The 13,324-nt window shown below is 56.6% G+C and overlaps 1 protein-coding gene across 1 annotated transcript in view; it reads right to left on the bottom strand.

Moving 5' to 3' along the window:
• Positions 1-13,324, bottom strand: part of UMODL1 (uromodulin like 1) — a 62,344-nt gene that overhangs the window by 35,940 nt on the left and 13,080 nt on the right. The window contains exons 5-7 of the mRNA XM_055313670.1: positions 11,874-12,060; positions 9,585-9,725; positions 704-958 (exon numbers count right to left, since the gene is read on the bottom strand). Coding sequence (XP_055169645.1) covers positions 704-958; positions 9,585-9,725; positions 11,874-12,060 — 583 coding nt within the window. The remainder of the gene's footprint in view (positions 1-703; positions 959-9,584; positions 9,726-11,873; positions 12,061-13,324) is intronic.

Genomic DNA, 13,324 nt, shown 5'->3' with positions numbered 1-13,324 from the left:
CCTGGGAGCTCCTCTGTCCCCACCCAGGTACAACAGGGCCAGGCAGGGAGGAGATGCAGTCATGGGGAGGGGCGGTGAGGTCGGCCACCTGCGGAGCCCCATCCCCACCCCCCCACCGCCCGGCCACACTAGCCACCCTCTCCAGAGCTGAATCCCTGGTTCACACCTACAACCTGTTTGGGTGAAAGAAAGCATCTTCACAGGCCGATCTAGGGGGCACCGCGTTAGCTTTTTAAGGGCCTCATGCGGGAAATGAAGCAGGTCCGGGAGGATGCCCCGTGATGCTCGGCTCCGGTTCGGGGAACACATAGACGCAGTCCTGTGAATTCGGTGCTGCAAAAAGGCCTTTCAGGGCATGCCCATCGCTGCCGTTTTTGCTTAATCACACTGTTTGCTCTGCCCTCTCAGACTGCAAAGGCCTTCAAACTGGGAAGGTGGGCTCCTCACCTCGTCACCTCAGGTGTGAGCATGGGCCCCCGCACCCCCCGCGGAACAGGACGAGATGTATCGGCGTGAAAGGAGCCGTGGAGACCACAGACGGCCACCGTGGCACCGCTCAGAGGACACGGAGCCCCCACAGCCCCTCCGGGAAGGACTGCCCCTGCCCTGAGAAGAGGGTGAAAGAGGATGGGAATCTCGGGGCCAGCAGAGGTGGAGCCGCAGACCCTCAGGTAAGACGCAGGGCGTGTGTGGGTGCCCTTACCTGTTCTGACGGTCAGCGTGGCGGTGACATTGCCCCCGCATGCCTGGTAGCTGGTCTTCACCCCATACAGCTCTCCGGCCTCCAGCCCCGCCACCTCCAGCGTCCTCCCCGCGGTGCTGGCGCTCTGGAGGAGCTCCTCCCCCTTGTAGACCTGCACGTGGAAAGTCCGGAGCCGGGAAGAATTCAAACGCCAGGACACCCGAAAGCTGCTGCTGGTGACGTTGAGGGTCACATAGTCCAGGATGGGAGGGCAGTCTGTGGAGGCACAGGGTGAATGAGGTCGGAGACACCAGAGACAAGCAACCAAAGCAACATCCCTCCGTGGGCCCACAGCAAACTCAAACAAAAACACTTCGGCGTCGAGGGAAACCATCCGCAAAAGGAAAGGACAAGCTGCGGAACGGGAGAAAATAGTCACAAATCAAATATCTGGTAAGGGGCTAATATTCAAGATGTGTAAAGAGCTCATCCGACTCCATAGCAATCACACGCGTGCGCGCGCGCACACACACACACACACACACACACACGATCCAATTAGAATATGGGCAAAGGATCTGAACAGACATTTCTCTGAAGAAGACATCCAGGTGGCCAGCAGACACACGAAAAGGCACTCGCCGTCACTGGTCATCAGGGAGGTGTCCCCGCACACCTGTCGGAACGGCTGACATCAACACCACGGGAGATAAGGCGCTGGCGGGAATGCGGTGCAGCCGCTCTCGAAACAGTGTGGAGGCTCCTCCAAATGTTAAAACTAGGGTGACCGTCGCATCCAGCAATCCCACCACTGGACGTGTGTCCACGGGAATCGAGATCACACCGTCAAGGATGCACCTGCGCGACACGGATTCCCCCGGGACCTCCGGAGGGACACCTGCCGCCGCCTCCGTGGGCCCGGGACCCCTCACTCGGGATGTGTGCCCTGCAGAGCTGTGACAGGGTCAGGTGCTGTGCTTCTCGGCGCCTGGTCTGCGCTCCGGGAACTGGGCCCTTCTCCAACTAGTTTTCGGGGCAGCTACTTGTGGGACGGTGCCACATGTCGCGAGGTCTTTCCGATGCTGCCCATCAGCCGCCCTCTAACGTTCCAAGGCGGATCCACCTCTGCGGGACAGGCCCGGAGACGTTTTCAATGCAAATCGCCCTTCTACTCCTTCCCTCTGTCCTCCTGTGACGCTGATTTGCATCCTCCGGTTGCAGGACGCCTTCTCGTTGCCCGCTAGGACACTCCTCTTAAAATGTGGTCCCGGAAAAGAATGTTCGGGATGCAGGACGCCTGCATGATCTGAGGGCACCGCTGCCTGAGGCCTTCCCCCATCCTGTGGCCGTGAACCAGATCCAGGACCTGACACTGGTCTGGGTGACACGCATCACATTCCCTGTGTCCACGGGTCTGGGCCCTCGTTTGCTCCGGGCAACCCTGACCCGTCTCTGGCGAAGCAGTTCGGGTGCTCCTGGGCGTCCTGCCTCTCCCATGATCTCTCAGCTCAGCCTCTGCTCCGGACCCGTCAGCGTGGCACCTGAACCTTATAAAGGTAGAGATGCCGAGGACTCCCGCCATAGATCCGGAGCACCCCGTGTTCAGAAGCCTGACGGCGGGTGAGGAGCGCCAGCATGGGCAAAGCTGCACGGCCGCGTCTCACCCACCCCGACCGCCCCGACCGCCCACGGCCCTGCCCTCGCCCACCCCCAGGCTCAGGAGATGAGGCCAGTGGCTATTAGGTCCCAGCTGGGAGGGAGACCGCGTCGGAGGGAGAGAGGGTGACCTCGAATACAGTTCCACCTGATGCTAAAAGCAGACCGTGTTCCTGGAAGAGCAAGCGGGAACCGTGAGGTATTTCTGACGGCTTTTGTTTTGTGCAAGAATCCAGCTGCCCTGCATGTCGCTAAGCGGATGACTAATTTCACAAGAAAAGCATCTGAAACTTGCGCTGTATTTTCCACGGGTTCTGTACCTCTCGACCGTTCCAGCAGATTGCTCATGTACATTAGCCTCTAAATGTAAAACACATGCTGCTCCCCTTAGCGCGGCGCGGCTGGTATCCTCTCTGACATTCTGATCTGGAAACTTCGCTGGTCTTTTCTGCCTAAGAGAAGTGAGGGCGGTGGGGGAGGACAGGGTGCAGCTTTTCCTAGTGATGTTTCGCCCTCGAGAGACCCTTTATCTTGAAGGAAACTTGCAACTCGTGACTTCGAGTAGCATGGCGCGGTGTGGCTGGCAACGTCCCTAACTGTAAATAGAGCCTGATAGCATATCAGATTGCTCGCCTGAGTGTTCTCAAGTACTGTATTCCCACTTTCCACGCTCGCTGATGGGACAGGACTCTCCCCCGGAGGCCACGGGACAGGAGAGGTAGGATGGTTGGCGGGGGGTTCTCTGCGAAGCTCTGTGGGCACATTTGTGCGTGGAGGGTGGTGCTGGTGTCTGGTCCGACTCCAGTGTCATGAAGCACAACAGAGGAGTGTTTTGTTACCAGAAGTTGGGCTGGCAGGTGCATTTCTTCAACATTCAGGGACCCTCAAACATGCCTTTTCATGCATTGACAATAGATACCGTTTTGAGTGCCTGCTGTTTGCCAAGTACAGAGACTCATTGGCAGAGACCAGGAGACAAGCCTCCTTCCTCCAAGGAGCTTCATCTGCTGTGAGATGGAAGATTCCAGTGGGAGAGGACGGACCCTGGACACCTCCCATTCCTCAAGGGACGCTGGGGATCAGCCCGCACGTCCCAGCATCAGCTCACAGCCTCCACCCCATCAGCGGGAAGAGGCAGCGAATAAGAACCTGATATCGTCACCCCCGTCACGCTCTGCACCAGCAAAGAGAAAGCCCCACTGCTCCAGAGCACTGGTCAACCCCCAGCCCGGCACACGGATGTGGGAAAGAAGGGGCATGGCCACAGGGGAGTCCCCGCAGGAGGCCCCGCGCCAGCTCTGGATCAGGAACAGATAATCCAGAATCGGAGGCGCCCTCCAGCCAGAGGAGGCTGGGAAAGGTCACCTCCGGTGATGGACAGGGACCGGGCTGTCTCATAGAATCAGCTTGGGGACCTCGTACCGACTGGTGACCTTCCTTTACTTGGGACTTTCTCTTTTGAAAATGAGCACAGTAAGGGCAGATGCCTCCTGGGGGCGTTTTGTTTTGTTTTGGTTTTTTTCTTTTTTTGAGATTTTGAGATTTTATTTATTATTCACAGGCAGAGACACAGGCCGAGGGAGAGGCAAGCTCCCTGTGGGGAGCCCGATGCGGGTGGGACCCTGGGCTCGAAGGCAGATGCTCAACCACTGAGCCACCCAGGGGCTCCCCATCCTGGGGGTGTTCTAAGGGTTAAATAAGGTGAGACTGTAAACTGCTCATTCAAAGCCCAGGAGAGTTAAGTGCTGAGCGGCTCTTGGCTGTGTTATTGTTACGAACAAAGGGAGGGTCCTCGCCGGTCTGTCCCCTTATAAACATCTAGTTCACACTCAGTGATAACAATAAGCTCTATAGGGATCCCTGGGTGGCTCAGCGGTTTGGCGCCTGCCTTTGGCCCAGGGTGCGATCCTGGAGTCCCAGGATCGCATCCCACGTCGGGCTCCTGGCATGGAGCCTGCTTCTCCCTCCTCCTGTGTGTCTGCCTCTCTCTCTCTCTATGTCTATCATGAATAAATTTTTTAAAAAAATTAAAAAAAACAATAAGCTCTATAACCACTTCACAATGTTAGTGAAAGTTCTAGTTTTCATGGCAAAATGTTGGGAGCAAGCTAACTGCCCCCATCCCTTGAGAAAAGTAGCTAAGAGCATCGTATCATTGCCGTAGCCGGTCATGACAGAGGTCGCCCTTACCCGTGGGGGGATACATCGCAAGGCCCCCAGCAGATGCCCGAGCCACGGAGAGCACCACACCCTCATACATCATGTGTTTCCCCACATAGATTCCTAAGATAAAATTTAACTTCTAAACCAGGCACAGTAAGAGATTAGCAACGGCAACTGATAATAAAAGAACAATTCTAACAATACACTGTAATGCAAGTTACGTGAATGTGGTCTCTCTCTCTCTCTCTCTCTCTCCAAAATATCTTATTGCGCTGTCCTCACCCTTCTTATGATGACAGGAGATAACAAAAATACCGATGTGACAAGGTGAGGCGCCGCTGTGACACAGCGTTAGGCTACTGTCGACATCCGGACCGCACATCAGAAGCAGGATCATCTGCTTCCAGGACGCGGTTGACCGCAGGTGAGTGACCCCACGAAAAGCAAGCCTGCCTCTGAGGGGGGCCACTCTATGACTCAACCATCGGAAATCCTTATCATGAAGCCCAATTCGCTCCCACAGAAAACTTTATGTGACATAATGGCGAGTAAAGAAAGCAGGATGCAAAGTTGTATTGGTAGCAGGATTTAAATAACATTTAAAAACCTAGCATATTAAAAAAAAACCTAGCATAAATAAATAAATAAATAAATAAATAAATAAATAAATAAATACTTAGCAAAAATAAAAACAGTCTTCTGGGGGCACTAGGACGGGCATTCACCTTCCTCTGTCGGTAGAAGTTGTTAGAGTAATAAACCAGGTTCCAGAATGACAAGACCAAGTTTTCGTGGCCACAAGGAGTGGGCTGTCTCTGCATCTCGGCCGGGCCACTGGAGAGCAGGTGCCGAGGCCGTCCACGCCTCCTCTCCTGCCCAACATGTTCATGCCCTGCTGTCCTGCCGGTGCCTGTCCCCACCACGCCCACTGTCCCATCACCAGCCACTGCTCCGGGCACCCTGCCTGAACTGCTGCCTCCCTGCTTTGTGCCCTGCCCCAACTCAGAGTGGGATCAGCTGCTGCACATGGAGCAGGCCGGACCCCACACGTGAACCCCTCACATGGAGAACATCTATGGCACCTGGGGCCTAGCTCCTTCTCTGCTCTTTGTTCCTCCATCCCTAGGGTCTAACCTCAAGGCCACCATGGGGCTTGGATGGTGATCGGGCCTTGGCCATCGTAGCGCCGTGCCCACCCTGATCTCAGCAGGGCCAGCACCCTCACGCAGTCTTCTCACCTCCCATGGAAGCGTCCACTATATCTCACCGGCTAAGGTGAGTCCCACGGCCACCCTACCTGCAAAGAGGGAGAGAAACATAACCTTTGCAGCTGGGCACATCTTCACAGAAAACTCCACATTCCATCACCAAGGAAGGAGAGATGGGATTTGGTCCTCTGGTCCGTTCTCCACCCAGCAGCAGAGCACACCTGAGCACAGGTGCGTCAGGTCATCCCGTGTGCCCTCCAGAGCCCTGTCTTACTCAGAGCGCAGTCCCACCAAAGCCCTGCTTGCTCATCTCCTGCCACGAAGGCCACAGGAGCAGAGACAACACCGTATTGTGGAAAAATAGGACGTGCAACCTATGGCGTACGAAGGAGCCTTGACAAAAAAAAAAAGGCCAGATCTGAATCTGAATCTGAAGGTGCCTCTGCGTTAGGGGTTATTAACCTGGATGGAGACCAGAGGCAGACGTCAGGGGTCCACGCATATAGATGAGAAGAAGAATCTTTATTTTCATGCACATCTAATATAATGTAACCTTTGCTTCATTCGTGACCCGGGTACCGGCGGAAACCACAGAAGTCCCGTATCACAGGACGATGTGGCACCCCTCTGAGCATCATCTGTGCTCATCACTCCAACTGCTGAACTGCATGATTTAATCAATGCGTGAAGATGTGCATAGTGTACAAACTCAGGTTGGGCTCTCCAGAAACAGGCGAGGACTGAGACGAGGGCTTGCAAGCAGGTACTCTGGGAAATTGGGGCCACTAACGGGAGGCGCACAGGGAAAGGAAGGTGACAGGGAAAGACCTTCTATGAAGATGGTGCCGGAGTAGGCAACTGGACCTGGTTCCAGCAGGAGTCTCTGGGACATGATGCCACCTGCATGCCCTTCTCTGAAGGCTTCTGACAGGCAGACAGAGCAGCCATGTCAGCAATGGACAGTTGACCGAAGGGATGGGAGGGGACAGTGTGGCTTTGGATGGTTGTGTCACCATTTGGGGCCATGAGATTTTGATAACTGTGTCTTGATATGGTCAAATTGCTCTGTCGTCCCATATACTTGATGCACTTGGGAACATTTTGTGAAGGGATCCATTGGCTTCATCAGATGCGTAGGATCCAGCCCCATTAAAGGAAGAGCTAACTGTGGGTTAGAAAATCCAGAGAATGGGGACAGGTATTAGGGCCCCTGGATGCAGGTATTAGGGCCCCTGGATGCCCATAGGCAGATCCCAGCTTATGGGAAACCCCACTGGGCGAAGGGGCACCAACTCCTCCAGCCATTACAAGGAGAACCAGAGAGGTGTAGGGAAACCCCAGATTTCAACTCAAACAAACTGTCAAAAACTTAGGATGATGATGGGAAAATGAGAGATTTCAAATGACTGGATGTTTGATGAGTTTAAGGAACTGTGGTTTGGGGTTTTTAAGGGATGATATGATCTGATACTCGGGTTTTTTAAAATCTCTCTCTCTCATCTCCTAGAGTCACATCCTGGAGTGTGACAGATGGGGTGATACATTGAAGGGGGTTCAGAAGGATGGGGCAGGGGGCGGGCAGCAGATAGGGACAGAGATGGAGCAAAAGGGGTCCCCAGGGGGTCAGCGGACCTTTATCACACTCCTCTCTAGGCTTCGATCTGTCTACAAGTTTCCGGAATAAAGACTTAAGAATCCCCGTGGCCTTATCCCCCCTGCGCCGGGCGGGTTGTGTCTGGCCCTGCCCCCTGTCCCCAACCCCCAACCCCCTCCTCGCCATGCCGTCCCCACCGCCTCCTGGCTTCTGGACCCCATCACGCACGCGCCTCTGCTGGGGCCTGACCTCACTCTGTGTGCGAGTTTCCGAAGCTTCTGTAACCAATGACCCCAAAACAAGAGAAATTCACTCTTAGGGCTCTGGATGTGAGAGGTTGAAGATGCAGGTGTGGGCAGGCCTGTGCTCCTTCTGGAGACTTCTGGGGAGAATTCAGGCTCTGCCCTGCACAGTCTCTGTGGCCGGTGGTCCCTTCACCTTCAAAGCCCTGCCCAGAGCCTGTGCCCCCTCCGCTCCCCTCAAATAAGCCACCACTGTCCCCCCAGCTCAGGCCCCTTGGCTAATCCCATCCGCAAAGTGCCTTCTGCCTCGTGAGGGACAACCACAGGCCCTGGGTTAGCAGGTGGGCCGCTGCGGGGCGTGTTATTCAGACAAGACTGTACTCTGGTCTCCACCCAAAGGTCACCATGTCCCGGGGCCTCCCCTAGTCACCACCTCTGAGGCCACACCCCCAGCCCATCACTCTCCTTTGTCTTGCACCTGAACCGCTGCCCCACATTTGGTGTTTGCCCACATGTGCGTCCTCTTCCTCACTGAAATGGGAACCAAGGGAGCAAGGGCTCCTGGACACCGAGGAACATAGCAGATACTCATTAAAGTGTGTTGTATATGGGAATGGATGCACGAATGAATGAATGAATGAATGAAGGCTAACCTGACCCTCACTGCTCCCTCCATCAACTGCTCATCTTCCACTCAGCATCCCAGCTGCACCCGCGGCCCGGCTGCCTACAGACAGGCAGCCCTGCAGGCTGAGCCGTACACCCCAACAACTGCAGGCGACCATCATCCCCAGCTGGGGCGGGGGGGACATGGGGGAGGCGGAGAGGACTTTCCAAGGGCAGCCTCTCGGAGGACCGCCAGCACACGAATGTGCTTTGGCAACTCCCGTCTTTGCAAAAGGCCCTCCCGGGGGTCCAGGCCTCCTGGGGCTCAGCCTCATTCTCCTGAGCCTCCTTGGGGTTCACGTCTGAGAAGGATGGTTCCTCCTTGACCGCTGGATGCTCTTTCCTGCCATGCTTCCTGCCTCGCCCGGCAATTCGTCAGCACCCCAACCTGCACGGAGTCCCAGCCAAGGCCCCCGCCCTTCTCCCAGTCAAGCCCGTAGTCCAAGTGCCACCCTGGGATGCAGACACCCCCCGAGTTAGGCGTGTAGCGCAGCCCTCTCGGGGCTCCAGCACCAAATGTCCAACTTGGTCTGCACCTGGCACGGACCCTCGATTCCACCTCCACCTCAGTTTAAACTACTATCATCCAAGACGAGGCTAACCACCCTCACCAGCCCTGACTCACCCGCGAATCACCACATATTCGCGGTTCAACCAGGACGGGGGCGAGCTGCCCCTTCCCCCTCTTCCTCTCCTGCATCGAATTGATCAGTAAGTCCCCAGGGCTCTCATCTCCAACGGATGCCTTGATTCCACCCCTCCACACCGCCCTCCGGCCCCCAGACTCCAGCCCCCCGCAGACCCACGCTGCAGCACTTTCACAACGCAGCCACTGCTCAGTAGAAGCCCATCACACGCACACCCCCCACACCCGGTATACACCTGTCACCTCCCCTGACCCACCTGGGCCAGAGCCAGGCTCTTGCTCGTCGGTGTCGTCTAGGTTGACTGTGGGATCACAGGGACAGACCAGGTCACTACTGTGGTCCTGGTGTAAGTATTGATCACATCCCCTTCACTCTCGGAAGGGTCCAGACATAAGCAGTGAGCTATACAGGCATCTTCCTTGCACGTCACGCCTGGCAAGCGTCTGTTGTGTTCTCTACTGAGTTTCCCAAGAGCAAAAGTTGTAACCTATTTGCACGTGTTTCTATTACCTGCATCCAGCACGGTGGACGGCACATAAATATTCACTAACCCCAAGGACGAACCCAAGAACAGCCCACTAGGGGATCCAGGATGCTGGAAATGACTCTCCTCTGAACATGAGCCTGTAACACCCTCTTTGCAAGACACGATGGCCTGTGGACCATTTAGGCTGAGAAGGTTCCCTCAGCCATGCCTCCCCCACCAGGGGGGCCCCAATCACTCACCTCCACATGTGCGGTTCAGCTTCTGGGGAGTCAAGGCCGGCAGCTCGGGGTGGCAGGTGCACTGGGATGAGCCCTCCATGTGCAAACACTGCTCCCCTCCGGAGCAGGCACTGAGATCATCCAGGAAGCATTCGCCAACATCTATTGACAAGAGGAGTGGGTGAGACACTCGTCACAGCCCTAAGCACCTGGTCATTCCCATTAACCTCCAGGCTGGTGTCCCAAGGGCTGAAGAAGTGGCTTGGGCAGTGATCCCAGGGTAACTTCTGTCTCAGAGAGCCCCTGGGCCGGCCGGGCGCCTTCATCCACGCAGATGGCCCAAGTCCCAGACACGTGGCGTGCTCACCTTGCCGCACCATGGGCACCTGGCAGCAGTGGCAGGGGTTGGCTGCTGCTACCAGCAAGAACTGCTTAGGGGCTGTGCCGAGTCTGAAGGGTCATGAAATGAGGAGGTCCGAAACTCCTGCCTAGGAATAGAGCCTGTGGACGGGCAGTCTTCTGGACCAGAAAGAGAATGGAGCCGCCCCTTGGCGTTCAGAAGAGACCTGTCACTCTCCCGCCAGCCGGATGGTCTAGCAGAACCCCAGCCCAGACAAGGCTGCTCCGCAACCGGGATGAAGGGGGACAAAGCAAGGCCACGTCACAAACCTACCCAGGCCAGGCAGGAAACACAGACACCGAGTCACCTGCAAAGCAGCACCCCCCGTCCTGGCTGAAATGAGAGACTTAGCTCTTCACCAGCTATGGCTTCTCCTCGTGCTAGCCTCCCCCTCCTTCTAGACGAGATTACCGAGACACCCAGTCTCAGCATTGCACATGCTCACTGGGGTGTCTAACCTGGAATAGAGGCCCCCTTCCTTAGACTCCCCACACAGTCCTGCAGTAAGACTCTCCAACACCCCCCACCAGATGGCCCGGGCTCCCCTGCTGGTCCATTCTCCCCCCCCCCCCTCTGTCTCTCTCATGGCCTTGAGTCATAAACTGGACTTGCTCACTACTGGTGCATTCTCATGGTCTCTGACCGGGGTGGGGGTGGGGGGGAGCCTCATCAGAACAGACAGGACAGCCCCTTCGGTTGTTGGCACGGCTCAGTCTGGTCTTCAGGAACAGCTGCGGATTTGAAGGCAGTGGCATGCAATCCCCAGAGCTTTAGCTGGTCTCCAGACCCTGGCACACCCTTTTTTTATGCATGACCTTTGCGGTCACAGACTCTCCAGCAGCAAGAGAGACCGACTGTCCCTCAGCCCAGGAGGCAGCAGGTGCCTCCCGCCATGGGCAAGAACGTTCCACGGATGGAGCCCAGCCTTCCGCTCCCACGCCATCCACGGCTGCTCTCAGGCCACAAGGGCACAGCCGAGCTGTTGAGACAGAGGCCGTGCAGCCCACAGCCAAAAATATTTACTGTGTGGCCCATTTCAGAAAACGTTTGCTGACCCCCGGCAAAGACCCCCCCACTCCCACCCCTAAGAAGGAGACCAGGTGATTTCTTCTAGAAACAAGACTACTTCTGTGTGTTTAGCACAATTTTGTGGCTGTGCTACTAACCGGGCCTCCTAGGGCCAAGGGTGTCCTTGGCAAAGGTGGGAAATGGCAAGAGGGAAGGTCAGGGAGCCAAGAACTGAAGAAACAGGCTGCGGTTCAGTTGTTCTGGGACCTGCTCACCAGCACTTGGGTGGAAGGGTGTGGAGGAGACACGAGGGGGCCAGCGAAGGGAAGGGCGATGTCGGTGCAAACCCTTCTGGGGGCACGTAAGCGTCCGACTCTTGGTTTCAGCTCAGGTCATGATCTTGGGGTCGTGAGATCGAGCCCCAGGTCAGGCTGCACGCTCAGCGGGGAGTCGGCCTAAAGAATCTCTCCTCTGCCCTTCCCCCCACTCGTGCACCTGCTCGCTTTAAGATAAATAAATAAAATCTCTTTTTAAAAAAAAATCCTTCAGGGATCCCTGGGTGGCGCAGCGGTTTGGCGCCTGCCTTTGGCCCAGGGCGCGATCCTGGAGACCCGGGATCGAATCCCACGTCGGGCTCCCGGTGCATGGAGCCTGCTTCTCCCTCTGCCTGTGTCTCTGCCTCTCTCTCTCTCTGTGACTATCATAAATAAATAAAAATTTAAAAAAATTAAAAAATAAAAAAAATTAAAAAAAATCCTTCACCTTGGAGCTCAGAGTTTAAACTTGGTTTGGGCCAGAATGAGCTAAAGAAAGGTCAGGCCTCCCCTCACCCGCTGGACCGTCCGTCCTGCAGCCCCCCCCATTCCCCCCACACAGGGGAGGACGGAGGGAAGGAGCAGTACCTTGCACCTGGATGTTGATCACTTCATAGACGCGCTTCACGACCTCGTCCAGCATGACGGAGACGGTGGCCACGGGCACCAGCCGCGGCAGGCCCAGCAGCAGCCATGACACGGTGGTGGCGGCGTCCCCGCTGGCTGACTGCACGGGGTGGACGGCGGGGCGCAGCGGCTGCAAGGCGCTGGTGACCTGCGAAGCCAGAGTCAGAGCGTCCCTCGGTGGACGGACACCCGTCACACGGACGGGGAGACTGCAGCCCAGAGGAGTAAAGACTGTGCGCACACGCGCGTGCACACACACACCGCCCCGCTCCGCAGAAAAGACCTTCTGCAATGGTTCTCTATCTGTCATCATCCCGGTAAAAGCCCTGCCAACCAGATCCTAAATACTTTTGCAGACAGGTGTCGGGTGTTAAACGGGGGTCCCTCAAAAAAAAAAAAAAAAAAAAAAAAAAACCCGTGTCGAAGTCCTAACCCCAGAACGCCGGAATGTGACCTTGTTTGGACATAGGGTCGTTGTAGACGTCGTTAGTTATGATGCGGTCACTGGGGTGGGCCCGGGACCGGGACGACCGTTGTCCTTCCACAAAGAACTCTGGACACACAGACATGACAGGCCCGGGACAGGGGCCTGGGACGGACCCTTCCCTTGCGGCTGTCGGCTGGGGTGGCCCTGCCTGCACTTGCGTCCAGACTCGCGGCCTCCAGAAGGGGCCGCCGTGCGAGCCTCCCGCCTGTGGGGCTGCGTCAGGGCCGCCCCAGGACCCCGGGTCCCCCTCACCCGGAGGTAGACGTAGATGGGGTCAGGCACAGTCTCCTATTGGGCACGCCTGGGTTTGCTTCCCATCATGCTTTTGAGGCTTAAAGATCCCTTTCCTCATTTCCTGCACGTTTGCTTTCCCAGTCCTCCGGCCTCCAGACCCCAGGACCACGTTGGTCACACGATCGCCGGGAAGATGGGTGGCACGGGAGCAGGCCCTGCCAGCCAAGCCTCCCTGGGGGCGCAGAAGGGCGGTTTGGGGGGGGCGCCCCAGCAGCCCTGACACGCCCTCACGGGGGACACAGGGCTCGTCAGGCGGGAGCCAGAACAGGGCACCACGTGGGGATCCCTGAGTCACCCATGGGAGACAGGACCCCTGTGGGTGGTAACAGTCTGCCTGGAGCACCCGACAGGGAAAGGGGTGACCCGGGACAGTAATATTTAAAACACCAACGACCGGGATCCCTGGGTGGCGCAGCGGTTTGGCGCCTGCCTTTGGCCCAGGGTGCGATCCTGGAGACCCGGGATCGAATCCCACGTCGGGCTCCCAGTGCATGGAGCCTGCTTCTCCCTCTGCCTGTGTCTCTGCCTCTCTCTCTCTCTCTGTGTGTGTGTGTGTGACTATCATAAATTAAAAAAAATTTAAAAAAAAAAATAAATAAATAAAACACCAACGACCGCCTCTGGGAACCTG

This window comes from Nyctereutes procyonoides, unplaced genomic scaffold (genome assembly GCF_905146905.1).
Source record: "Nyctereutes procyonoides isolate TBG_1078 unplaced genomic scaffold, NYPRO_anot_genome, whole genome shotgun sequence".
Taxonomy (NCBI): domain Eukaryota; kingdom Metazoa; phylum Chordata; class Mammalia; order Carnivora; family Canidae; genus Nyctereutes; species Nyctereutes procyonoides.
Note: the sequence above shows the minus strand (reverse complement) of the source record. Positions and strands in the feature narration are given on the sequence as shown.